This window comes from Lissotriton helveticus, chromosome 1_1, assembly GCF_964261635.1.
Source record: "Lissotriton helveticus chromosome 1_1, aLisHel1.1, whole genome shotgun sequence".
Classification (NCBI taxonomy): Eukaryota; Metazoa; Chordata; class Amphibia; order Caudata; family Salamandridae; genus Lissotriton; species Lissotriton helveticus.
In genome coordinates this window covers 1,386,905,499-1,386,933,183 of record NC_136057.1, presented here as the reverse complement: position 1 = coordinate 1,386,933,183, position 27,685 = coordinate 1,386,905,499, and the positions used below count along the sequence as shown (strand labels likewise).

General features: G+C 42.7%; 1 protein-coding gene across 1 annotated transcript in view; it reads right to left on the bottom strand.

Moving 5' to 3' along the window:
• The window catches only part of GCAT (glycine C-acetyltransferase), a 95,135-nt gene that overhangs the window by 17,616 nt on the left and 49,834 nt on the right, over window positions 1–27,685 (bottom strand). Inside the window, exon 4 of the mRNA XM_078684112.1 lies at window positions 5,304–5,450. Coding sequence (XP_078540238.1) covers window positions 5,304–5,450 — 147 coding nt within the window. The remainder of the gene's footprint in view (window positions 1–5,303; window positions 5,451–27,685) is intronic.

The following is a 27,685-nucleotide window of genomic DNA, read 5'->3' as shown; positions in this document are numbered from 1 at the left end:
ATTAGCGAAGACAAACTTTGGTAGTATGTGCATGTTTTTTATGACAAAGCAAAAAAAAGTAGCACTCAATAGGCCAATCATCCCGAGTACAGATGTAATACTGGTTTCTTCTAGCAACAGCAACAATGCTCCTACTAAGCCATAAGTGCAAATAGTTGACGCAAATACATCTCCGGAGAAATAAAATTTGTACTAGGCTGTGGATGGCATTTGCACCCAATTTACATCTCTGTGAATCTAAATGGCAAATAGTCAGTGCAAAATGTGTTTGCTCTAATTTGGCCTTGGCATTAGCTGCTCTCCACTCACCAGTGTAGACTTTCAACATCATGGGCAAACCAACACCTGCCCATGTAAACAGTAGAGAGCTGTTCTCCTCAGAGGCCCACTGGATCCCTTCACCCACTACCGCACTCCTCCAACTGGGCCTCCTTCAGTTTATTCTCCATGGCCCCAGGTATCATCCGGAGCCCTCGCACATTCTGTACCTGGGCTCCGAGTTCTCCGACAGGTTTCCCAGTCTTCCCACCCCTTACATTCCACTTTACCCGAGCATCCTGCTCGCTTCTTTTGACTTTCAGCACCAAAATGACCATACCATGTTCTCCTTAAGTGCCCCAGGTGTTCATGGTTCGCTGCTCCTCAGTACCTGGGTGCTTTTCAAATTCTACTTAAGGTCCTCAAACCCTCTGATCCCCATTCTGCAACCCAAACCTGGTCAACTTTTGGAGCCTTGACCGCAGGTACAACCCGGTACCTACATACATATAGGTACTTCAGTTTCCCCCCGGGCTCATACATTACTGTAGATGGACATTGTCAGTTTCTCCTCCATACCACAAGATCACTATAGGGCATACCCTTTAGTTTCGCCTCTAGAGGCCCCAGCAACCAGTGCCTGGGTGCCCTTCAATTTATCCTTAAGGTCCCTTGGGCACCCACCTAACAACCCACAACCTCCAAGCATGTGACTCTTAATTTCTCATCATGGCTCCCAAGTGACCCACCTCTCCCAAGATCGGAGTGTCTTTCGGTTCCTCCTCCAGAGCCTGACACCCTCTAATACCCTTACACATGTGTATATTCAAGTTTTTCCTCCATATCCCAGGGCCACCAGGTGGTCTGGACCCCCAGTGTACCAAAGTGTTTTTCAGTTTTACATCAAGGACCGCCTGGGACAGCAGGTGCCATCCTACACCCCCAGACCAGGATGCCCTTCAGTTTCTCCTACATGTTCCTGGAGTCCTTTGGTATCCCTATATGAGGTAATCCTCCACCAAGCCAGATCCTGATTCCAGCCTCCTCCACACCCTTTAGCTTTTCCCCTAGAGGTTCAGCAGCCCCAAACTCTCCTCAAGTTTCTCCTCAAGGCCTGCAGGCCCTTCAGCACACTCATTCCTGGGCGGCCTTCAGTTTCTCTCCCAGGTCCACAGATTATCCTACACCCACTTATCTGAAGCCACCGCAGTTAGCCCTCAGAAGCCCCTAAAACCCCCATACCTGGGCATCCTTCAGTTTTTCCTCTAGGTTCTTATCCGCCCTCAACCCCATATCTGGGACGCCTTCAGTTTCTAATCCAGGATCCCAAATGTCCCCAGCAACTCATATATCAGTGATACTCAAAGTACGCCCGGGTGCTGCATGCGGCCCTTCTGACTGTCACATGCGGCACAAAGTACAGTAACTGCACTGAACTGCTGGTTACTTGATCGTGCAGTAACATTCAAAAAGATGTTAAATAAACGGCAAGCATTTATTTACACTAACTGAAGTATAGAAGAAGCAAATAAAGTGTCCTGCACCATTTAACTTTAGGAAAGCATTATTTTCTTTTAAAGACATTGTAGGAAGGTAGATCCCTGACTATGGTTGCCCCCAACTTTTTGCCTGGTGTTTTGCTGGTTTTCTGACTTAGTTGACCTGGGGCCCTGCTAATCAGGACCCCAGGCCCACTGCTCTCTCTGTTAAAATGGATTCCATGTACCCTAGGTACATATCTGATTGGCACTGGGCCCTCTCCAAGTCCCTGTACCCAGGGCAGAGGTGCACCCAGAAGTCTCCCAGGGGCTGCAGCATGTATTATGCCACCCCTGGGCTGACTAACTAAACAGACACAAGTGGCTGCTTGACAGCTGGGGCAAGGTGGTGTAATCACCCTTTGCTTTAGATATAGTATACCTATATCTAACCCTCAAATGGGCACACAGATCTCCTATCAGTCACTCCTATGGCAGGCCTTAACAATCCTGAAGGCAGAGTGCTTGGAATCGTGTGAGATGGTGCTCTGGCATGAGCTGAGCCTGTCTGCGGCTTTCGGGATCTATCCCTTAGCCGTTTCCATGATAGCGTCAGACCATATACTCTTAAGTGCCTTATAATCCTCGCGGTTATGGTAACTTTGGACTGACATTATCTAAACATGTCGTGTAAGGTGTCATACGCTTTGGAATACTACCCCCTCGCCAGTTCTGGCGACGGGGGTAGCATTCCACCCCTCTAGAGGGAGAAGACATGTTGGTAGCCTGTAACCCCGGTTAAAGTTTAACGAAGCCTCAGCTCCACAAGATGGATGCTGCCACCGAGACACAAGTCTGCCCTCCTGCTGCTGGGAGTCCTTCCAGCAAACGGAGGCCTGGACAAAGGGTTTCCTGTCAGGGGCGGTGCCAGCACCGTCCCAGACAGGATTTTGTGTATCCCAGGTAGGCAGGGCTTTAGAGGAAGGTGACTGCAAGTGGCACCCCGGTGCTCACTGTGCATAGGCCGGCTTGAACCAGTTCCAGGGGCACTCCAGCCCCTGATCTGGGGAAAAGCCCGCCAAAGGAGAGGGGTGTAACCACCCCCCTCCTAGTCCCACCCATAGGGCAGGACTTAGTCGCGTGCCAGCCCCCTTTTTCAGGATAAAAGGTAGGAGCAGGTCCCCTTCCAAATTAGATCATCTTTGAATCCTGAAACTACTTTCCACGAAAGGAACTCAAGACTTCTTCCTAAGATTTCTCCCTTGTGACTAAGGAGTAGTCACCCTGCAGCAGCAGGCACCATCCAAGCATCGCGGTCTGCTGTAAGTCTCTCCTCCGGATCAAGACTGCCCAGCTCGACGAGAACCGGCTTCTCTGGCACCTCTGACCTCTACCTGCATCATCAGCCCAGCTGAGATTTGTGGGTGTGACGAGACCTCGAGGGACCGGCCATCTTCAAGACTGCACGACGCTTGTCCAGCACGACCACGGAGTGACCCTCGACTGAGTGCTTTGGGGTAAGAGAAGCCCCGACCCTGAGCAGCTCCAGCACTGAAGTTCAGCCCCCTTGCATCCACGAGATCTGCGTGGGGCCCTTCTGCTTTTTGCTGCTCACCGCGTTGTCCCGGTCACTTGCCCGTTGGCTAGTGACCCTCCAGACGATGTCCTACGTTTGGTTCACCGCTGGTCTAGCTCCTCTGGACTGGCCCTTGTCTCCTCTTGAAGGGGAACTTCCTAGGACCCTCCTGGTCCACCCCAGACGCCATTTTGTGTCACCGCGTGGGCTTGCCTTAGCCAAGGCTTGTTGCCTCCTTCACCGGATCCAGCATCGCCAGCAGCAGACATCCGACGTGGGACAGCTCGCAGACCTCCAGCCTGGTCGACATCAGTGCCCTGGTCCGTGCAGCAGCAGAATCCAGTGTCACCTCTTCACCTGGCTGAGTGACCTCGTCCGGTGCCCACCTAATCACTGGCTAGTGATTCAGAACTTGGTCCCCTCTGCTTACAGGTATCCTTCTTCAGCTGATCCAGCCCTTGGATCAGCCCGGAACATCTCCACTGGTCGCCTGCCAGCAACTTCCACTTCAGGCTCCTGGTTCATCAACGAAGAAACCCGACGACACTTGAACCCTATGCAGCCGCAGCCCCTGGGCTAGGTAAACCGAGTACCCCGGTGCTCCAGCGTAGACCAACTCTCTAAGTGTCTAGATCCACTTTCGTTTTTGACCTACCTAGTCGGGTTCGCCCGAGAACACTAACTTAGCATTTACTAGGATCCATAGACTTTGTCCCGCATTACGCGTGAGAGTTCCCACTCTGCACACGACGTCCCTGGGCCTCCTGCTTCTAATCTTAGGGTTCAGCATTGTAGGCCTAGCGTTTCTACAGTCTATGAGAGTAGTACTTACCTGCTAGTAATTTCGCATTCCACTTGTATAGTATATGGTTTTTCGTGCCCCTCGGGCATTTGTGTAAATTGTGCGACTTTAAGTATTTCTTTAAGAGTTTTGTTGTGTGCTTAGCTCCCTGTCTCATAAAGAGCCAGGGTAGTCTTGTTATAAATAAATATACGTTTATTTTCATAACAACTTGTGTGGTGTCCTTTCACTTGGTGTTCAAGGGGTATATGTGATGGTAAAACAGCTGGCTTAACACGCCCTCTAGAGTTTAGCCTTAGACTGCTCGTATCCATGCTACTAGGATCGCTGGTCTATAAGGTTGACTTAGAACCAATCAATAAGGGTTGTTTGGACTGATACAAAGTGCTCACTAGAATAGTGAACATTATATATCAGGCCAACTTCTCACAGACATTTTACAGCAATCGTGTAAAAACATTATTATTATTAATTGGGTTTTATTAAGCGCAAACAACCCGGAGGCCTCGTAGCGCTATGATATTCTCTTCAAAATTCAAAAGTGTATTTCATTAACATGCAGATACATTTCACCCTAGTACATCAGATTATATCAGTGCATTCAGAAGTATTATTAAAATTGATAATTTTCAAAAATGAACCTAGAAACATTCATGCCTCCGCCCACCCTGACCATGCCAATAGTGAAATAAGAGGCAAGTCAGTTGTCGCATATACCTTGTGAGTGGTCTGGGTGGTTATCATACATGGACAAAATTACAGTTCATTAAATCAAACACAAGAGAAGGTTTTGTAGAGCACCCATACTGAACTTGTGAATTTCAAGGTACTCGTGTGTCCTAACGAAGAAAAAGAAGGCTAAGTGAAATTAAACAATTGTCTAGGATCACACAATTTGGTCAAGTAGATAAGGCAGGATTGATCCCAGGTTTTCTTGTTTCACTTTGTTCAATTGCATTTCATTCCTATTCAATAATCAAGTCACTTCCTTTTTACACTTGAATCCCCCAAGCTAGCGATAGCCCCTCTCCTCACAAAGCCTCACTCCAACCAGGATGGCATCAACGCGGCCCTCGCGGGCACTACAGACCACACTCTGCAGCCCCAGGGAACACATGTTAGAGTACCCATGCCATATATGGACCTCCTTGAGTTTCTACGCCAGCCCCAGCCCCCACTCCTCAAATACCTGGGCATCTTTCAGTTTCTCCTCCAGGTCGCCCATGTCCATGTGCTTGTAACGATACTTGTTAGCCTTGCATAGTCTGATCCCATCAATGATGGACGCGTGGTTCAACTCGTCGGACAGCACAGCATCCTCTGGAGTCAACAAGGCCTGAGGAAGCAAGAGTTGGTACTTTAGGATTCAGTAGGACATTGCTTTTGGAGTCCACTTGAGTGTTACAAGTAAACAGTACAGGCTTCAAAAGAGAACCCCTCAGGTAAAGAATGAAGAAAGGACCAAGCTTTGAAATAGAAAGTAATAAGTAAAGACTGGTGCAGACAGCAGCTGGCTTTGAAAGTGAAGGTAACAAGAAACTAATGCACACAGCAGTTACCATGGAAATGACGCAGACAGGGACCAGCTTTGAAGTAAAGTAATGTTAAGAGTGCAGACAGCAGCTGGTTTTGAAAGTATCACATCAAGAGGGACAGATAAAAGCTGGCTCAGAGAGGGTAGATAAAAACAGGACAAAGAACAGCTGATGGAGCAGGACAGTGTGCTTTTGGAAGTTTCTGCTCAAAAGCTTCTGAAACACTCGAGGGGCACTTTACCTCTGAATTTTAACACTTGTTACTTTATTGACAGCTTTTAGACTAAATAGGTACTACAAAGGAGGACCATATTTTTTAAAACCCTGGTCACTGCGAAAATTATAAAATGCCTCACATCTCAACTTTGAAATCCTTTTGCGTTGCACACACCACCGCTTTGGTACACAGTGCTCTTCGGAAGTAACTGTTTTACACTATCTTATTATTACAAAAAAAAAAGTGTCCTCTTCACCATGCAAGATTTTTGCAATAAATGTAGAACCAAGCCTTCCAGCTTTATCAATTCTAGTGTGCTTGGTTCAGGGTGTGTCCGAATTCCAGAACCCACTGGCCAACAACATCAGCCCCAGATTTTCAAACTCTCTCCAGGTATTTTTTTTTTCCCTTTACAAGAAAGATTTACGGGATGCTCCAATATTCATATCTCCAGCATTAAAACATATTTGTCTTAAACAGATGGCGATTTTTTAGTTGCAGAAATTAAGTCTCATCGGATCGTAATTACTCAAATTGCTGACTCTTTTACAGATTCCAAAATGTAAGCAAATTACAACGTAAAACAATTCCAACACCATTTTTTGTATTAATCTCTTTATTAATTTCAACAGCATAAGCACATACACATTCCTTTTGGTATTTAGAATAATCATATATTGTGTCATTACAATACCTAGGGTGAGAGGTTATAATTACAATATTTCAACATTTCGCTCTCCACCACGCTGCATTTCAAGTTCCACCGATGTGGATATACAGGTTTCCACAATAGACATTCCACTTGCCCCATTTCCTAACCCATTTCTTCTTGACCAGGGTATAGCCTAGTGTAATCAGTTGTTGTTCCACCTCCGTGAGGTCAGTCGGTGGCCAAAAGTTGAGTAGACCTAGTCTCGGTGTATGGATTAGTTCTTTTCCCAGGGCAGTCTGGATATGAGTCGTGGCCCCTTCCCATATTCGCCGTAGCTCAGGGCATTCCCAAATCGTGTGATAGAAGGTAGAGGTTTGTTGGTATCTCCCAAGGCAGAGTACATCTGATCTAGCACCTATCTTGGCCACGGTAATCCCTGTTAAGTATGATCTATGTAGAGTTCTGAGTTGCATCAGTCTAAAGTGGAGGGTGATAGCTGCTTCCCTGGGGGACATTAGTGCTGTTTGCCAGTCTTCATCGTCAATGGGTCCTAGGTCTCCCTGCCACTGCTCTCTAAGTTTGTGGAATGTGTCAGGTAGGTTGTTGCATAGTTTCTTGTACGTCAGCGATATGGGTTTTGAGTGTAGTGGCCCATCACGCAATCGATCTTCTAGGGGGGACGACTCCGGTATGTCTGTGAGATCTGGGAAAGCTGTGGTAAGAGCATGTCTAATTCGCAGGTACCTGAATATTTCCCCTTGGGCCATTTCGTATTTTCCTCTAAGCTCCTCAACCCTAAGGATCAAATCTTTTTTAATCAAATCCCCGACCACGAAAATCCCAATAGTATCCCATTTGTCAAAGCCAGGTTGGTGACAGAGATGACTCAGTCTCTGGGTGTACCACAGGGGAGCTGCTTTTGTGACATTTGACCAACCCAGACGGGAGTTTGGTTAATGCCAGATCGTTATAGTGTGAGCGGTAGGCCCAAAATATCGCCCCTTGCTAACTTTTGAGTAAAATGCCCCCAAATATCCTGTTCGCCCAGTTTGGTATCTGACCAGTAGGTAAGCAGGATCAATAGGGGAGCGGTATATCCAGTGATTTACTAGCACTAACTGTGTCGCCCAGTAATAAGGTCGAAGGTCTGGGAGGGTATTGCCCCCGTCATACCACCCTTTCGTCAGCTTTTTCATCACAATACGAGGGGCTCTACTGTCCAATAGCAGCGTTCGGACTTCACTCTCTACTCCCGAAAAGTAGGCGTCTGGGACTCAGTGTAGGCAGTTCTGAAGAATGTAGAGAAAATGTGGGAGGGCCAGCATCTTAAAAAGGGCAGCTCGGCCCACCAAGGAAAGAGGTAGAGACCTCCAATGCTTCACATCCGCACAGTCGGGCCAGCGGGGGGGCTACATTATGGTTATAAAAAAAGATGGGGCTCGAAGTTACATATATTCCCAGATAGCGGAAGCCCTCCGTGGCCACCTCCACCGTGCAATCCACTGGGAGACGCGGTGCCTGGCCCCGGAGCACGAACAACACTGACTTACTCCAGTTTATTGCATAGCCGGAGTATTTCCCAAATTTTTTAAAGATAGTTAGCACCCCATGAATAGATCTATAGGGGGAGGTGAGGTGGAGTAAGAGGTCATCGGCATAGAGAGATATTCGGTTTTCCTGACCCTCCTCCCATTTCAAGCCCCTTATCATGACATCTCGCCACACCCAGGCAGCAAACGGTTCTAACATGAGGGAAAAGATCAGTGGGGACAGAGGACAGCCCTGCCGGGTGCCCCTTCTTAACGTGAATGTACAAGATGTGTAGTCGTTTACTCGCACTTGGCCCTATATATCTATATTGAGTAATTTCACCCATCCCAAAAACTTCAGGCCGAATCCCATCCTTTTCAGGACTTTGAATAAGTATGGCCACTCTATAGAATCAAACGCCATGGAGGCATCTAGAGACAGCACTACTGCATCCTCTTCCATGTATTCTCGACGTGCTAGCACGATGTGGAGACGCCGGATGTTGAGTGCTGTGTCCCTTCCGGTCATAATTTTTGTATATGGCCTGGCACCTAGAGGCCACCAGGACTCCAACACGCACTACTGAAAATAAAATATTTCGTTTGTCAAATTACCAACAATTTTATCCGATATGGTTCATCAAAAAATGTATCACATAACAGTCATTGTAAAGAAATACACTTTGTAAATTGTCAATTTCACATTACATTTGAATGGCAAGAATACAACTTTATACATTAAGTAAAAAATACAAAAACGCCCAATGCATTTCGGGGCATCAGCCCCTTCGTCAGGGGTCTGTTGAAAAAAACAAAAAGGAAACCTTATTACTTTCGGTGTCGGGGAGAATCAATGTTGCCGTGTGCTAAGTTTTATAATATAATGCTTACCTCGTAATTGCAAGTACTTAATGCTACTGTGTAATGTGAAGCATTAAGAAAATTCTATGATGAAAGAAAAAAGAAAATGTTTTAACATCGACGTGTTGTGTCAAAATAAGTAATGACCTTAGAATGATAATCGTATTTGTAAATTAGTCTCATCCTATAGGGAGTCCTTAAATTTACCTGATCCTCCTTTGGGTATATAGAGTCTGCGAAAAAATAATAATCACAGGCTTTTAATAATTGGGTTCAAAAAGTATATGTAAACAATGACGTTTCAGTGTCATTAATGTTGTGTAAGGCTCACCTGTTGTTTTTCTTAAATGTGACCTTAATCCATCATATCTGTAATATGCAAATAAAGCAAATCTCAATATTTCTTGTCACTTACTTTAAAAAGCGGTATAGGTTTTATGTAAAAAAGTTCGTTTTACCTGCAGGGCTTCAATTAAAGCTTGACCCCGCTTTTTCGCCTGAGGACGATGCTACCTGTGGAACATTGAAGTCAAAGGAATCAATGTACCGCTACTAAACGTGACGCTTAAAGACTCAACATTCCCTACTAATCTACCTCCATCCGCTTACCTGCGGGTTTCTGCTTTTAAGATGGTTCCACTTCTTGTTTTAATGACTCTGCGTGAAAGAAGATACACGCATGAGTTAAGCAGACTAGCGTGGACTCGGCGAGAATATTCGCCATTGGATATTCTAAAAAAAAGCTTACCTATGTGAACGCAATAGATCTGTTCTCTGCTCGACTGGAGGCATAAGTGTCAAAGCTCTAACCAGGTTACGCTGTTTATAAAAAAGTCCCTTCTCTTCGTTACTACTCTGTTCAAAAAATAGAAATAGGACTAACGATATGCAAGAGCCATCTATTGAGTGGTTCGCTCTATTGCATTGAGTGTACATTAATGCAAAACTGCCGATTTAGGAAGCCATTTCTAAATGGTGTTTTACCTCGTTTTCAAATTTAGAAAGTTGAGACTCTTTGAAGCAGTTAAAAAACGAGAGAGGGCGAACAAAAAATAAAAAACAAACAATAATAAGTTCTAAAACTAATAACATTTGAACCTAAAGTATTTGCCAACTATATGAACAACATATCGCCTGCCTATTTACAGTCTAGTCAATATAAACAAAGGATGACATACTTTGGTCAGATCAATATTATGTGTGCTCTCTGTTGGTATCATATGTATATGAGTATCACTGTGTGTTCGTGCCCCATGAGGTCTTGTGTACTGTGGGCTTATAACGGTGTTCAGTGTGTGATTTGTTTGCTATAAAAAGCAAGCCATGTCCATTTTGTCATTTAACCCAGTTGGGGCCAAAGTCTGGAGTTTCCGAATCCAAAAAGCTTCCCTCTGGAGTAGGATTTTTGAGTTGTCAAAGCCTAATCGTTGCGGCAGTAATTCTATGATCTGAAATCTCAGTTGCGCAATAGTGTGCCCATCCTCCAACCAATGCTTAGCAAGTGGTGATGTCAAGTTTTTGTTCCGAATGCGGCTTTTGTGCTCCGAAAGCCGCAGTTTCACTTTGCGTTCAGTCGTTCCGACGTATAATAAGCCGCAAGGGCATTTGATGGAATAAACTACGTGTTCGGAATTACAAGTTGTGTTGTGTCTGAGTTGGATTTTTTCACCTGTCCGTGGGTGTAGTAGGATATTTCCAGCTATTACATTGTTGCAATTTTTACAGTTGAAGTATCGTGTAGTGCCTTTGTATACTTCTTGTTGCGGGGTGGTGCCCATATTCCGTGTTGGTTTGTTCAATAGCTCTTTCAAATTCTGTGCTCTCTTGTACGCAAACAAGGGTTTTTCGCTAAACAAGGTTCCAAAATCCTTTTCCACTTGTACAATCTCCCATCGCTTCAAGATAATGCGTTTGATATCTCTGGACGCAGTGGAGTATTTAGAAACAAACACCATTCTTTTGTTTTTAGTCCGTGTTTTTTTCTTTAGAAGATCTGCCCTAGGAATTGCTTTGATCTTATCCATGTGTGCTTCCAGCAGTTTTTTCGGATATCCTCTGTCTAGATATCGTTGCTTCTGTTCTTCAATATGCTTATTACAACTCTCTTCATCTGAAGATATTCTTTTGATCCTCATGAATTGGGACACTGGCAGATTGTTAATGAGATTTGAAGGATGGAAGCTTCCATACAGTAAAGCGGTGTTCTTGTCTGTGGGTTTTTTGTAGAGGGTGGTGATGATGGAATTGCCTTTAAGTTCTATCCATACATCCAAGAACGTTAGAGCTGTCTTGCTGATGGTGTGTGTGAATTGGATTCTGGGATTTGCAAGGTTTAGACTCCTGGTATTATGAATTAAATCTGCGATTGGTCGTTTCCATATTATGAAGATGTCATCAATGAATCGCTTGTAATATACAAGCCCCTCTTGCCAAGTATGATCTTCAAGAATATAGTCCAGTTCGAACTTAGCCATGAAGATGTTGGCATATATACAGGCCCCAGGAACACCCATTGTTCTCCCCGTGAGCTGTAGGTAGTAGTCATTTGCCCATGAAAAGTAACTGTTTTCTAAACAGAATTCCAACAGTTGTAGAATTAAACATTTCAATTCTTCAGGCTTGTCATCCCGAAGTAAAGCCCATTCCATGGCTTCTAGACCTTGCCTGTGGGGGATGGATGTGTACAATGATGTCACATCTATTGTACATAGTGTCCAGTCCATGACTCCTTCTGTGTCAATGGTTGATAAACTCTGTAAAAAATACGATGTGTCTTCCAGATAAGTCGGCCAATTTCGAATGAATGATTGCATGTGCGCATCAATGAAAATGCCCAAATTTTCAAAAATCGACGAACAGCCAGATACTATCGGCCTGAATGGGGGATTTCTCAGATCTTTGTGTATTTTTGGCAAAAAATATATTCTTGGTCTCCTTGGGTAGATTTGTCTCAAGTAGCGTTTAGTCGTGCTGTTCAACCAACCTAATTCTTCTGACTTGTCCAGAATTGCATCAAGATTTTTGGTAATTTCAATAGTTGGATCTCCTTCTAGTTTGACATAAGTATTCACATCCTGTACATGTTCAAATCCCTTCCTTTCATAAAAATCCGAATCCATTATTATGAGTCCTCCTCCTTTGTCGGCTTTCTGGATAACGATCTCTTTGTTGTTAATCAATGTTTGGAGAGTGCTGTATTCAGAACTTGTTAAATTATTGAGTCTCCTCTTGTACTGAATCTTGCTGAGATCAGCCTTGACTAGTAGTTCAAAGGAGTCCAAACTTTTGTGAGAGATAGGAGCCATGAACGTACTTTTAGGTTTGAATTTGACAGAAGTGTTGTCTTCATTCTCAATGGGATTTAGTATTGTAAAGAAATGCTTCAATCTCAAGATCCTGATGAACTTAAAGAGAGCTATTTCAGTTTCTAATTGGTTCGTGTGGTAAGTGTTGACAAAAGTTGTACCTTTGTTAAGCAATTTTTCTTCAGACTTCGTCAAGTGAGGACTAGAAATATTGATCACGAGGTTTTCGTCTGACTCTGTAAACCCGTTTTTTTGTTTTCCCGTTCCTTTTCCTTTTCCTCGTCGCGTTTTTTTTTCGCTCACTAGGATTGGTATGTCTGGTGGTTTGTTCAGGGCATGGCCCTTCTCTAAAAAAAAGATCAGATGTTGATGTTGATGAACTCTCTGCCCCAGGAGTCGGGTCTTGCTGTCTTGGTTTACGTAATTGCTGTTTATCCATGGGTTGTCTAATAGAACTGGTGTCGCTATCAGATACTCCACTCTCTTCAGATGAAGCTGCTTGTTGCTTCTTACCAGCGTACCTCCTCTTTGCATATATTTCAGCCCAAGTATAAGCTTCATTTAATTTATAGTCAATTGTATCGCGCTTAAACTTGCGCAGTTTTGTCTCCTGTAACTCCTTCCCATATCTGTCAAGTTTGATTTCTAGTTCAAGAAATTTGCTCCATGGCTCATCCTCCATTCTAGTGGACAGTTCTTTCTTGACATTAAAAATCTCTTCCTCAAGGTCTCGAATAGTTTTAGCTAATTCTTCAATCAAAAGTAGTATCAGGTCGAGTGAACACTTGTTGAGTATTTCGAACCACTTCTCCATGAATTGGGGATTATTGTTCAGCCTATATAACATGGGTCTGATAGCTAGCCGCAACCCCCTTGGGATACGTCTCACACGGTGATACTGTATAAGTCTTGACGCGTGTAACCGCTGGTTCAATTCACGTCTAGTTAAATATTCTAATTGTTTGAGTTGTTGTGCAACAGATCCTCCTTGAACATCAAAAGTCTTTGTTTCCTTGATTAATTTATAAATTTGTGCGTCCTCTTCCACAGTATATCCCTTGGTATTTGCTCTATTGTCTGTGATTCCAGCGATTGATTCGAACGACATCTTATCGTGGTGCAAGCTCCCGTGTTGAAGTGGAAAATATAACAATGTATGAGAGCGGGTGCTGCACTCCAAATGATCAAGTTTTATATGTTTATGCGGTATGTGTGCTGTGTTAGACTAGTGCCTGCACACTGACGTAATATTTGTATATGGCCTGGCGCCTAGAGGCAACCAGGACTCCAACACGCACTACTGAAAATAAAATATTTCGTTTGTCAAATTACCAACAATTTTATCCGATATGGTTCATCAAAAAATTTATCACATAACAGTCATTGTAAAGAAATACACTTTGTAAATTGTCAATTTCACATTACATTTGAATGGCAAGAATACAACTTTATACATCAAGTAAAAAATACAAAAACGCCCAATGCATTCCGGGGCATCAGCCCTTTCGTCAGGGGTCTGTTGAAAAAAACAAAAAGGAAACCTTATTACTTTCGGTGTCGGGGAGAATCAATGTTGCCGTGTGCTAACTTTTATAATATAATGCTTACCTCGTAATTGCAAGTACTTAATGCTACTGTGTAATGTGAAGCATTAAGAAAATTCTATGGTGAAAGAAAAAAGAAAATGTTTTAACATCGACGTGTTGTGTCAAAATAAGTAATTACCTTAGAATGATAATCGTATTTGTAAATTAGTCTCATCCTATAGGGAGTCCTTAAATTTACCTGATCCTCCTTTGGGTATATAGAGTCTGCGAAAAAATAATAATCACAGGCTTTTAATAATTGGGTTCAAAAAGTATATGTAAACAATGACGTTTCAGTGTCATTAATGTTGTGTAAGGCTCACCTGTTTTTCTTAAATGTGACCTTAATCCATCATATCTGTAATATGCAAATAAAGCAAATCTCAATATTTCTTGTCACTTACTTTAAAAAGCGGTATAGGTTTTATGTAAAAAAAGTTTGTTTTACCAGCAGGGCTTCAATTAAAGCTTGACCCCGCTTTTTCGCCTTAGGACGATGCTACCTGTGGAACATTGAAGTCAAAGGAATCAATGTACCGCTACTAAACGTGACGCTTAAAGACTCAACATTCCCTACTAATCTACCTCCATCCGCTTACCTGCGGGTTTCTGCTTTTAAGATGGTTCCACTTCTTGTTTTAATGACTCTGCGTGAAAGAAGATACACGCATGAGTTAAGCAGACTAGCGTGGACTCGGCGAGAATATTCGCCATTGGATATTCTAAAAAAAAAGCTTACCTATGTGAACGCAATAGATCTGTTCTCTGCTCGACCGGAGGCATAAGTGTCAAAGCTCTAACCAGGTTACGCTGTTTATAAAAAAGTCCCTTCTCTTCGTTACTACTCTGTTAAAAAAATAGAAATAGGACTAACGATATGCAAGCGCCATCTATTGAGTGGTTCGCTCTATTGCATTGAGTGTACATTAATGCAAAACTGCCGATTTAGGAAGCCATTTCTAAATGGTGTTTTACCTCGTTTTCAAATTTAGAAAGTTGAGACTCTTTGAAGCAGTTAAAAAAACGAGAGGGCGAACAAAAAATAAAAAATAAACAAAAAATAATAATAAGTTCTAAAACTAATAACAATTGAACCTAAAGTATTTGCCAACTATATGAACAACATATCGCCTGCCTATTTACAGTCTAGTCAATATAATCAAAGGATGACATACTTTGGTCAGATCAATATTATGTGTGCTCTCTGTTGGTATCATATGTATATGAGTATCACTGTGTGTTCGTGCCCCATGAGGTCTTGTGTACTGTGGGCTTATAACGGTGTTCAGTGTTTGATTTGTTTGAAATAAAAAGCAAGCCATGTCCATTTTGTCATTTAACCAGTTGGGGCCAAAGTCTGGAGTTTCCGAATCCAAAAAGCTTCCCTCTGGAGTAGGATTTTTGAGCTGTCAAAGCCTAATCGTTGCGGCAGTAATTCTATGATCTGAAATCTCAGTTGCGCAATAGTGTGCCCAGCCTCCAACCAATGTTTAGCAAGTGGTGATGTCAAGTTTTTGTTCCGAATGCGGCTTTTGTGCTCCGAAAGCCGCAGTTTCAATTTGCGTTCAGTCTTGCCGACGTATAATAAGCCGCAAAAGCATTTGATGGAATAAACTACGTGTTCGGAATTACAAGTTGTGTTGTGTCTGAGTTGGATTTTTTCACCTGTCCGTGGGTGTAGTAGGATATTTCCAGCTATTACATTGTTGCAATTTTTACAGTTGAAGCATTGTGTAGTGCCTTTGTATACTTCTTGTTGCGGGGTGGTGCCCATATTCCGTGTTGGTTTGTTCAATAGCTCTTTCAAATTCTGTGCTCTCTTGTACGCAAACAAGGGTTTTTCGCTAAACAAGGTTCCAAAATCCTTTTCCACTTGTACAATCTCCCATCGCTTCAAGATAATGCGTTTGATATCTCTGGACGCAGTGGAGTATTTAGAAACAAACAACATTCTTTTGTTTTCAGTCCGTGTTTTTTTCTTTAGAAGATCTGCCCTAGGAATTGCTTTGATCTTATCCATGTGTGCTTCCAGCAGTTTTTTCGGATATCCTCTGTCTAGATATCGTTGCTTCTGTTCTTCAATATGCTTATTACAACTCTCTTCATCAGAAGATATTCTTTTGATCCTCATGAATTGGGACACTGGCAGATTGTTAATGAGATTTGAAGGATGGAAGCTTCCATACAGTAAAGCGGTGTTCTTGTCTGTGGGTTTTTTGTAGAAGGTGGTGATGATGGAATTGCCTTTAAAGCAATTCCTAGGGCAGATCTTCTAAAGAAAAAAACACAGACTGAAAACAAAAGAATGGTGTTTGTTTCTAAATACTCCACTGCGTCCAGAGATATCAAACGCATTATCTTGAAGCGATGGGAGATTGTACAAATGGAAAAGGATTTTGGAACCTTGTTTAGCGATAAACCCTTGTTTGCGTACAAGAGAGCACAGAATTTGAAAGAGCTATTGAACAAACCAACACGGAATATGGGCACCACCCCGCAACAAGAAGTATACAAAGGCACTACACGATGCTTCAACTGTAAAAAATGCAACAATGTAATAGCTGGAAATATCCTACTACACCCACGGACAGGTGAAAAAATCCAACTCAGACACAACACAACTTGTAATTCCGAACACGTAGTTTATTCCATCAAATGCCCTTGCGGCTTATTATACGTCGGAAAGACTGAACGCAAATTGAAACTGCGGCTTTCGGAGCACAAAAGCCACATTCGGAACAAAAACTTGACATCACCACTTGCTAAACATTGGTTGGAGGCTGGGCACACTATTGCGCAACTGAGATTTCAGATCATAGAATTACTGCCGCAACGATTAGGCTTTGACAACTCAAAAATCCTACTCCAGAGGGAAGCTTTTTGGATTCGGAAACTCCAGACTTTGGCCCCAACTGGGTTAAATGACAAAATGGACATGGCTTGCTTTTTATAGCAAACAAATCAAACACTGAACACCTTTACAAGCCCACAGTACACAAGACCTCATGGGGCGCGAACACACAGTGATACTCATATACATATGATACCAACAGAGAGCACACATAATATTGATCTGACCAAAGTATGTCATCCTTTGTTTATATTGACTAGACTGTAAATAGGCAGGCGATATGTTGTTCATATAGTTGGCAAATACTTTAGGTTCAATTCTTATTAGTTTTAGAACTTATTATTATTTTTTATTTATTTTTTGTTCGCCCTCTCTCGTTTTTTTAACTGCTTCAAAGAGTCTCAACTTTCTAAATTTGAAAACGAGGTAAAACACCATTTAGAAATGGCTTCCTAAATCGGCAGTTTTGCATTAATGTACACAATGCAATAGAGCGAACCACTCAATAGATGGCGCTTGCATATCGTTAGTCCTATTTCTATTTTTTGAACAGAGTAGTAACGAAGAGAAGGGACTTTTTTATAAACAGCGTAACCTGGTTAGAGCTTTGACACTTATGCCTCCGGTCGAGCAGAGAACAGATCTATTGCGTTCACATAGGTAAGCTTTTTTTTAGAATATCCAATGGCGAATATTCTCGCCGAGTCCACGCTAGTCTGCTTAACTCATGCGTGTATCTTCTTTCACGCAGAGTCATTAAAACAAGAAGTGGAACCATCTTAAAAGCAGAAACCCGCAGGCAAGCGGATGGAGCTAGATTAGTAGGGAATGTTGAGTCTTTAAGCGTCACGTTTAGTAGGGGTACATTGATTCCTTTGACTTCAATGTTCCACAGGTAGCATCGTCCTCAGGCGAAAAAGCAGGGTCAAGCTTTAATTGAAGCCCTGCAGGTAAAACAAACTTTTTTTACATAAAACCTATACCGCTTTTTAAAGTAAGTGACAAGAAATATTGAGATTTGCTTTATTTGCATATTACAGATATGATGGATTAAGGTCACATTTAAGAAAAACAACAGGTGAGCCTTACACAACATTAATGACACTGAAACGTCATTGTTTACATATACTTTTTTAACCCAATTATTAAAAGCCTGTGATTATTATTTTTTCGTAGACTCTATATACCCAAAGGAGGATCAGGTAAATTTAAGGACTCCCTAAAGGATGAGACTAATTTACAAATACGATTATCATTCTAAGGTCATTACTTATTTTGACACAACACGTCGATGTTAAAACATTTTCTTTTTTCTTTCATCATAGAATTTTCTTAATGCTTCACATTACACAGTAGCATTAAGTACTTGCAATTACGAGGTAAGCATTATATTATAAAAGTTAGCACACGGCAACATTGATTCTCCCCGACACCGAAAGTAATAAGGTTTCCTTTTTGTTTTTTTCAACAGACCCCTGACGAAGGGGCTGATGCCCCGAAATGCATTGGGCGTTTTTGTATTTTTTACTTGATGTATAAAGTTGTATTCTTGCCATTCAAATGTAATGTGAAATTGACAATTTACAAAGTGTATTTCTTTACAATGACTGTTATGTGATAAATTTTTTGATGAACCAGATCGGATAAAATTGTTGGTAATTTGACAAACGAAATATTTTATATTCAGTAGGGCGTGTTGGAGTCCTGGTGGCCTCTAGGCGCCAGGCCATATACAAATATTACGTCAGTGTGCAGGCACTAGTCTAACACAGCACACATACCGCATAAACATATAAAACTTGATCATTTGGAGTGCAGCACCCGCTCTCATACATTGTTATACCTTCCGGTCATAAAGCAAGATTGGTCCGGGTGAATAAGAAGATGACCGCGAGCAGCCGTGAGGCAAGTACTTTACTAGAATATTGGCTTCTACATTAATTAATGAAATCGGTCTATATGAACCGCAAATATCTACAGTGTTTCTTGGTTTACGGATCACAACTATGGATGCCAGGCGTTGGTCATTGGGCAGAACCCCCTGTTCGTAACTTTAATTGTACATGGCCAGTAGGTGTGGGGCTACTAGAGAAGCAGTTATTTTTTTTAATTTAATGGTAGTCCCGTTGGGCCCAATCGCCTTCCCTGAAGGCTTATGGCCTTCTGGATCTCCTCGTCTGTCAAATCCTCGTCAAGGGTATCTTTATCAGTGTCAGAAAGAGTAGGTATGTCGCTATCAGAGAGGAACTGTCTGGAGTCTTCCACTGTAAAGGTAGTGGAGGGGGAATAGATTTGCTCTAAGTGATTTGCGAAGGCTTCCGCTATGTCTCTGGGGTGTGTAATTATCGTGCCATCGGTTAGGGTCAGTCGTGGCACCCATTTTTCTTCTTGATCTCTTTTCTCTAGCCAGGCCAAAGTTTTACCGGCCCTATCGCCCAGTTCATATATTCTATGCTGAGTGTGTAGGAGTTTGGCCATCGCGTGTTCCCTAGCCCTAAACCTGTATTCCTCTTGTTTAAGTGTGAGGCAGTGGAGAGCGTCATCTGATGGCATATTGGTACGGTCAACTTCCAATTGGTGGAGCTCTCTTTCTAATTGGACTAGCTGTTGGCGTTTATTCTGAATGTAACCCGTCTTTAGAGACAATGCCTGTCCCGTCAAGACCACTTTGAAGGCTTCCCATATAGTTAGCGCCGATTCAACTGAACGAATATTTTCTTTAAAATAGTTAATGGTTTGCATATATAGTTCTTCTTTAATGTCCGGGATTTTTAACAGCCAGGGGGTTAGGGTGATCGTGGCCCGCGGTTGTTGCCAAAGTGTAAATTCAACTCTAACTGGGGAGTGATCAGAGATACCTCTTGGCAGGGCGTGAGGGTTACGCAAGTGGACAATGAAGCTGTGTGTGTTAAAAAATAGTTAATGCGAGATGAGCTTCTGTATGCGTTAGAAAAATAAGTGTATTGGATTCCGTCCGGTTGCAGCGTACGCCATACATCGGTCAGACCCATAGCTATGGTGAATTCTTCCATTAACACATTTGGTCGCGCCCCCGGCCTTTGTGGGTATCTGTCTATTCGGTAGTCATGGTAATGTTGTAGTCCCCCCAACACCATTATTTTTTTTTACAGAATTTTCCTTTTCATTTAAAGAGACAATCGCAAGAGTAAACAAATCAGAACATGTAACATTGCATCGACACCATACTCAAGGTATCAAATTAACTTTGCTATCCATGCTCCCCACACCCCTCTACAGTGGTGGTTCCTCCATGGAAGGGGAGGAGCGCCCCACCCTCCCGTGCTGCGCAGAAAGCTGGGAAAAATAAAATGGTAATAAAATGATGTTATTACCATTTTATTTTTCCGGCTTTCTGCCGAACGGAGAGGGCAGGGTGGGGCCAGGGCATCATTGTTGCTGATTGGCATCAAGGATGAAGTGGCACTTTCACTGATGGTTTGACCTTGCTATGGCCAAACCAACAAGCGCAATTGAACATCTCCAACCCAGCTGTCTTTGACAGCTGGGTTGGAGAGCAGGCACAGGCCTTCAGTGCACTTCGAAGCGACTGATGCAGCCTGCTCCAGCCAATCCAGACACTTCTCTCATGTTGCATGAGCTTAAAACTTTGACGCCATTTTTAAGAATCTTCCTTAAATTTTCCCAAAAAAGTAGCACAGTCTTTCTAGTTCTGCATGGACATTTTTGGAGTCATTCGTCAAGCGGGGACTGAGAAAATGGAGTGTCAAAAATTGTGTGTTTCCCATGCAATTTCCCATAGGGATTTTGAACAAGACTACATCCCGAACTACTGTACGGAATTACACCAAATTTGTGAAAGAGGTAGCTCTTGCTCCAGAAAGAGCACTTTTTATGGTGTGTCGTAAATCTGTTCAATAGATGCAGAGTTATTAAAGGAAAAACAAAAATTGTATATCTAGGGACGCCGACCCTCTGTGGATTCCCGCAGTGGATCCACAAAGTCACACCCCCCCAGCAATGCCATGATTGGTTGAACACAACGTGACCGAGACGTTGAAGTCATCATGGTAAGTATCTGGGAATGGTTCTGGGAACTTAAAAATAATCTGGAAAATGATTAAAGGAGTCAGGGTAGAGGTACTTTGACCCAGTGGGTGTTTTAGTGGAGTGTGAGAGAAACTTATGTTGGGTTTGAAATGGAGTTATATTGTTTTCTTATTTCCACTTTGGGAATCTGTGTATCCTCCGCAAGGCTCAGCGCGCCCCCATGTAAATGTGCAATGTATTCACAATTCTTGCCGCACTTTAAAAAAAGAAACCCGAACCCACTTTCAGACCCCGCACTCACACCCACACCCATTACAGACCCGCACAGGAAGTCATGCACCCGCTCACAGACCTACACAGGCATTCACACAACCACTCACATAGCCATGCAGGCACTTAGACCCACTCACAAACCCACATAGGCACTCACACACACCCCACAGACCTACGCAGGCATTGACACACCTATGCAGGCAATCGCATACCCACGTAGGCACTCACACACCCCCTCCCAGACCTACACACCCAGCCATTCACAGACTCACTCAGGCATTCACACCTCCCAGCAACATAAACACACAGGAACTCGCAGACCCACTCACACACCCACTCAGGCATTCCTACCTCCAGTGACATAGCCACACAGGAACTCACACCCACTCACAGACCGACACAGACACTCACAGACTCCCATATACACTCACACATCCACTGTCAGACCCACTGAGGCATTCACACACCCAGTGGCATTCCCACACAGGAACTCACAGACCCACTCACAGATCCATACATGCTCGCAGAGACCAACTCATAGATCCACCCAGTAACACATCCTCTCACAGACACACAGTGCCACTCACACACTGATACAGCCACTCACACTGTGACTCATATACCCATATTACCACTCACACAATCATTGACACACCAAGTCAGACACTCATACAACCACTCACACACCTATCTAGACTGTGACACCTACTCACTCACCCAGCCACAAACTTGCTCAGCAAACCATACCACCACTTACACACGAGTTAGATACCCATACACTCTCTTATGCACCCACTCAAACAACTCTATCTTTAAGTTATCCTGGTGTATTGAATTTGATGCCTATAATGTTAGCGTTTGCTTCTCTCAAAACGTCATGCATGTCATTCCATGGAAATTCTGCACACCTGAGGGTTAGAAACCAGATTGGTGTTCCTAAATATCGCAACATATACTTGAACTCGCCGTGATGATACCAGTACTTCTTGATCCCACGTTGGCATACCATCAAATTTGGAGATCTTAAATAAATGTAAAATGTAAAATGTGTTGGATTTGTAAAGCGCACGGCTGCCCGTAAGCGTCCCGGCGCTGGAGACCGCTGGGGAACCCGTCCTGGCTTTCCCTGTAAGATGGTCCCTTCTGGGTATCTCCAAGGTGAAACCAGGCATCCCCGGCGTCTGTGGGGTGCCGTTGTAGCGATGAGGCAAGCTTAATGCCCAGAGTTGCCGACTGTGATCCCTAGTTAGAGTAGGCGCCGAGGCGAGAATTGTCGAGTCCGAAATAGACAACAGCACTGCATGCAAGTACATGGGTGGGGTCCTAGTGCATCTAATCAATGTTCAAAATATGGGTATGTTCTTGTATTTGTAAATAGTTAAATAAGTTAGGTTATGTTTATTCGTTCATTGTTTGGTTTAAATTGTATTGTAATGTGTTAATAAAATGCATTTATAAAGTTATAAAAATGTATATTACTAATTTACCTTATGGGTCTCAAGGACACACATACAGGAATACATGAACCCCCATACCTATAGAGTAATTCACACAAGTACTGACACATACACTCACACACCCACTCAAAATCCCATACAGTCAGTCACACACACATTTACACATGCACACATTTACACATATTGTGCAGCTTATTTTTCTGCAATTTTTATTGTTGTTTTTCCCCACTATTCAATGATGATTGTTTCAACAGTACATCATGTATGGTGTACGCGTATAGAATCTGAAAACAGTAAAAAAGGCAAAATGCACACACAGAAGACATTTTTAAAGTGACAAGCATGTGGCATTTTGCACAGGGAGTAATCATCTCACTCAAACCTTCATAGACAGCTGGTATTGTAAGGACTACAGCGGATGATGGTTCTCCCAAGGGTTCTTTAGAGGTGGACTGTTCTGTTGCACCTGCTTTATCCTGCATCATCCGGTTGTAGACCCTTTCATGAATTGCTTTAAATGCTTCCACGTGGTATTTGTCCCATGTGAACACTTCTTGACTGCACACATGAATAACTGCTTGCCAGAAATATTACACTGCACATATTTAGCGGTAGCCCTCTTTTCCCCTGAAGGTATTGCAAAATGCTTCCAAGCATCACTTTGTTTTGTCCTTGCTGGTCTAAATATATACCTGCATGTAGCTGGAGTACTTCTGCACAAAGGTGTATTTTTAAATAGTTAAATAAGTTGTTTTATGTTTGTTTATTGTTTGGTTTAAATTGTATTGTAATGTGTGAATATATTTGTGAAGTTATGAAAATTAAAATTACTAATTTAAACTTATGGGTCACATACACCTACACAATTACTCATAAATGAACTCACCCGCCTATACAGTCATTCACATAGGTCCTCACACACCCAGTCAAAATCCCAGTCAGTCACACACCGATTCACAATTGCAAGCACCTACTTATATTGACTCACACATTCATAGTCATTCACACAGCCACTTACATAAGAACGCCACACACCAAACAGCTCCTCCTACACCCACCTATACACCAATACAGCTACTCACACATCCACCCATACACTGTTAAAGCCACACAGAGACTGGTACATCATGCACAGACCAATACAGGTACTGACTCATCAAGGCACTCACTGACACAGCCACTGACAAAACAAGGCTCAACTGATACAACCACTGACACACCCAGGGACACACAAATACAGCCACTGACACACCCAGACACACCCAGATACAACTACTGACATATCCAGCCACACCCTGATAGAGAAACAGAATTAAAAAACATAGAGTACCTGTGGCCTGTCTATATTTTACGGACCCACAGAGGTGCCATTGAACCAAAAATAAAATTTTAACAATTGTATAGTTACATTTAAAAAAACATTATATATTTTACAATAAGTATGTCATTTTTACCTTTTAAAACATATTTAAAAGTTTTTTTAAATGTCTACAGTTCAAAAAACACAAAATTAAAGCTCAAAATAAATTGCAATATACTATTACAAATAAACTAGAAATTAACAAAAAACAAAACATTTCAGAGACATTATACTTTAGAAATAGAATTTGAATAACCTCTAAAATGCACAGAAAAAAAAAACAAAAGTTACAGGGACGTTATAGTTAAGAAAAATAATTTTAAAAACCTTAGAAATTCACTGAACAAATTAAGGTTACAGAGTTGTGTACGATTTTAGATTCCGATTGAATTTCCCAATTCATGCCCTTATATAGGTACAATTCGTGTTGCCCTTATATAGGCATAGTAATCCAGTCCTTGTTTAGGCATAGCCCATGCAGCCCAAATACAGGCATGGCTACTTCCATCTGTTCATCTACGTCACAGCGATTTCTTGGAAAACCAGACTCTTAAGCCGTTAGGGACGTCCCTTTGCTTGAATATTGATTTCTCAAAAAAATCAGTCATTTTACATGAACATCTATTCCATAGGGGTTCATTCATGGCGTTCATATGCCCGACTTTACGTCAAAGCTGGCATTCCTAAACACCTTTGGGGTATAAATATACCTTCACTTGCAATGGCAAAGCACTGTGTGGTTTGGTGCAGTTCTACTACCTACTTGCACGACGCAGCTCGCTACAGCAAGTGCCGAAGGAAGCCAACTCTCCAGCTGACGCACTGATCAGAAGCTATCCTCCTCTGCCGGGAAATCCAGCTCCAGTGTTTCTGACTCCCCTTGCGGGTGTTGGGAAATTGAGTCCATGAAAGAGATACCAACCTCTCTCATTCTAAGGTATGGAGCTGATTAGAACCTAGGGAAACCTTTGGTAATTCTTGGAAAAACTAAACCTAAGCTATAGACCACACTTACTTCTTCCCTCGTACTAGACCTAAGTTAGGTACATTGGGGTAGGCATATTTTAGAAGCACCAGTGGAGTATTTTAGCCTGTGTTATTTATGTATGTATTTTTATATGTCATAGCACCAGACCATGCTATTACAGTATTATTTTAGATTACCGTTTACGCTGTATGCATTATACTTTGCATTCTGTCTAACGATTGTAGCAATTCACCTCTCTTGCAAGAGAAAAAAGACTGTTCAATAAATCCTTTTATTGAAAACACCCATCTCTCTATTTTTTCTGCAACTCTGTAGAAACGAAGCATGTACGATTGACTGAGTAAAATAGTTATCTATTGTTTCCACGACTCTGAAGATACGTTTTATTCTTGGGAAACAAAGTTGTCATGTTTATGCGGTTGTCAGAAACTAATCCCTTCTTGTGTATTCGAGAAAGTTTCTAGTGACCTCTGAGCTAGCTGGCACTCAAAATGAAGTTTAGTATATTCGATAGAGACATACGGACCTCAGTCCTATGTCAAATCTGTAGGGTATATTATTCCAAAGAGCAGACCCTATTGGGAATATAGGAACTACACTACAAAAGAGACATAATAGTTAGGAAGGAGACTTGAACAAAACATAGAATTTCACTGAAAAAACAAAGGTTACGGGAATGTTATAGTTCGGTTTAGATTTCACATGTGCAACACCATAGGAATTCAGCAGTTAAGGTCACCTGAGCTAACTATAACTTACGCCCCTGCAATGCACTGCTTATGACCGCACATAGTTCATCATTCATGACATGGTATGTGACATCACTGATAACATTTGACAGGGGAAGCTGGGTTCCAAGAACGGAAGAGGACTGTTACTACAAAGTAGCATTCTTTAAAGGGTCATGTTCACTGCCATCCAAACCAGTCCTCTCAGGCAATGCTACTGACTTGCATACTACATTTCCTAGGGAAATGATTCCCATTCTGATAACCATGAACCTCCTCCTATGTTCTTTTGATCTCATCACTCCTCAAATCAGAGGGCTAGCACTGCTTCACTGTACTTAACCAGTCTCCAAATTGTCCAATCTCTCCCTGAGCACTCAAATTTACATCAAGTAACTTCAAACTGATTGCAACTGCATCCAGTCTTGTGTAAATGTATAAGATAGAATAATTATAACCAGAGTGTACTCAGGCGTTGGCACTGATGCAATAATTGAATGATACCAGTAGATTTATTACTGACACAAAAATAAGTTTTCTAAGGCTGCTGCAAAACACCCTTACTGGTAACACCTCTCAGGCCCAGTGTCATTCCCATCTGTTTTCTCAATAGAAAAATCTGAAGTTGTTCATTTTCATACTCATTACCTTTCCTCTTACAACCTGCTTGACCAGCTTCAAAATGGCCTCTGCCCCTTCTACTTTCCCTACACTGCTCACTCCCTAGCCTTTAATGTCATCGCTGTCTATCCTCATCGACCCATCTGCAGCTTTTGACAAAACTGACCTCACAATTCTGATCGACACCCTTGAGACACCTGCTATTGGTGGCTTAGCTTTGGGGTGGTTCTCTTACCTTTCGAATCAGTCCTCCTCAGTTCAAGTTGGCACACCCAATGCTCCATCCGTGGCCCGCTTTTCTACACCACTTTCCCCTGAAGCAGTCATCTCTTCTTTTGGCTTCCCCCTCACTTCTAAGCATATATACTGCACAAATATTCTCCTTCCCTCGCTCATTCCCCAACACCGCACTTAAATCTGCAAGAACCTGACCACCATCAGACACTGAATTCTATGTCAGGACCAGAGGCTAGGATAATGCTAATCCTTCTTCCCTTTATTATTAAGCGCAGCCACAAGGAACTTCCACATATCAACAGAACTAACTTTACCACAAACACCAGGGAAGGTAGAAATGAAAAAGATACTTATAACAACCAATCGCAGTTAAATCTACAATCAAAGTCCTCTATACCTGTTCATTCTCCCTCTTTCTCCACTGATCCGCATCACTTACGTCAGGTCTGGAGTCTCTACTCTAGATGAAACCGTTTTTACTTATTATTGTATAGTTTGTGCGTTTTCCCACGTGAAACACATTGTACTTCAATTAATACTGCATTATTAGGTCCCCCGTGATTGTGCTCGTGAGCAGATCTTTAAATGGGCCGGTACTGCCCGGGCCTAAGTACCGGCACTTATTTATTTTGAGAGGGAGAATACCGGCACTTCTCAGAAACAAGCAGGTACCCTGGTAGTGTACCTGCACTTCTACTTTTCCATTTCAAGCACTGCTGGTGAGTTAATTAGACTCTGCGTGGGCCGCCAGAGTGCGTGAAACGCTCCTCGGGAGCAGGACTCGTCTTTACAGGTGGGGTTTTCAATTACAGCCGGGATTATTGTCCGGTTACAATCCTTGTGAACTGCTCGAGGCCCGGGAACACTCTTATCCCTTCAGTAGTCTTTCAGGCAGGAGTAGTATGCGGCATCGACCGCTACAGGGTGCAGCACTCTGAGCAATGAGAGTGCGAGACTCCTCCGGGGTTCCGCAATCAGCACGCACTTCAAAGGGAAACTGACAAAAGCTGATTTGTCGCGCCTGGTCTGGTGTGTTATGCCCTGCTGTGTCTGGTCTGTGAGATTTGTGGTGTGCCTAGCAAGCCATAATTTTCACCGCTTACATTGCCGGTCAGTTAGAAATAGTATCCTGGGGAGAGTCCCTTCTAGCTGTGATGCACGTGCTGCTTCTTGCACCCACAAATCCTAGCCATGGAGGACGAACAAGTCCAATACTTTCCTTTGGACGATGCCTTTTGTGATGCAGTGGTCCAATCCATCCAAATCCCCGGTTGTCATACACCACGTAGACCTTTTTAGGTCTTGCCTAGCGCAGCGCGCATGCGCTACTCTAGGAGATGAC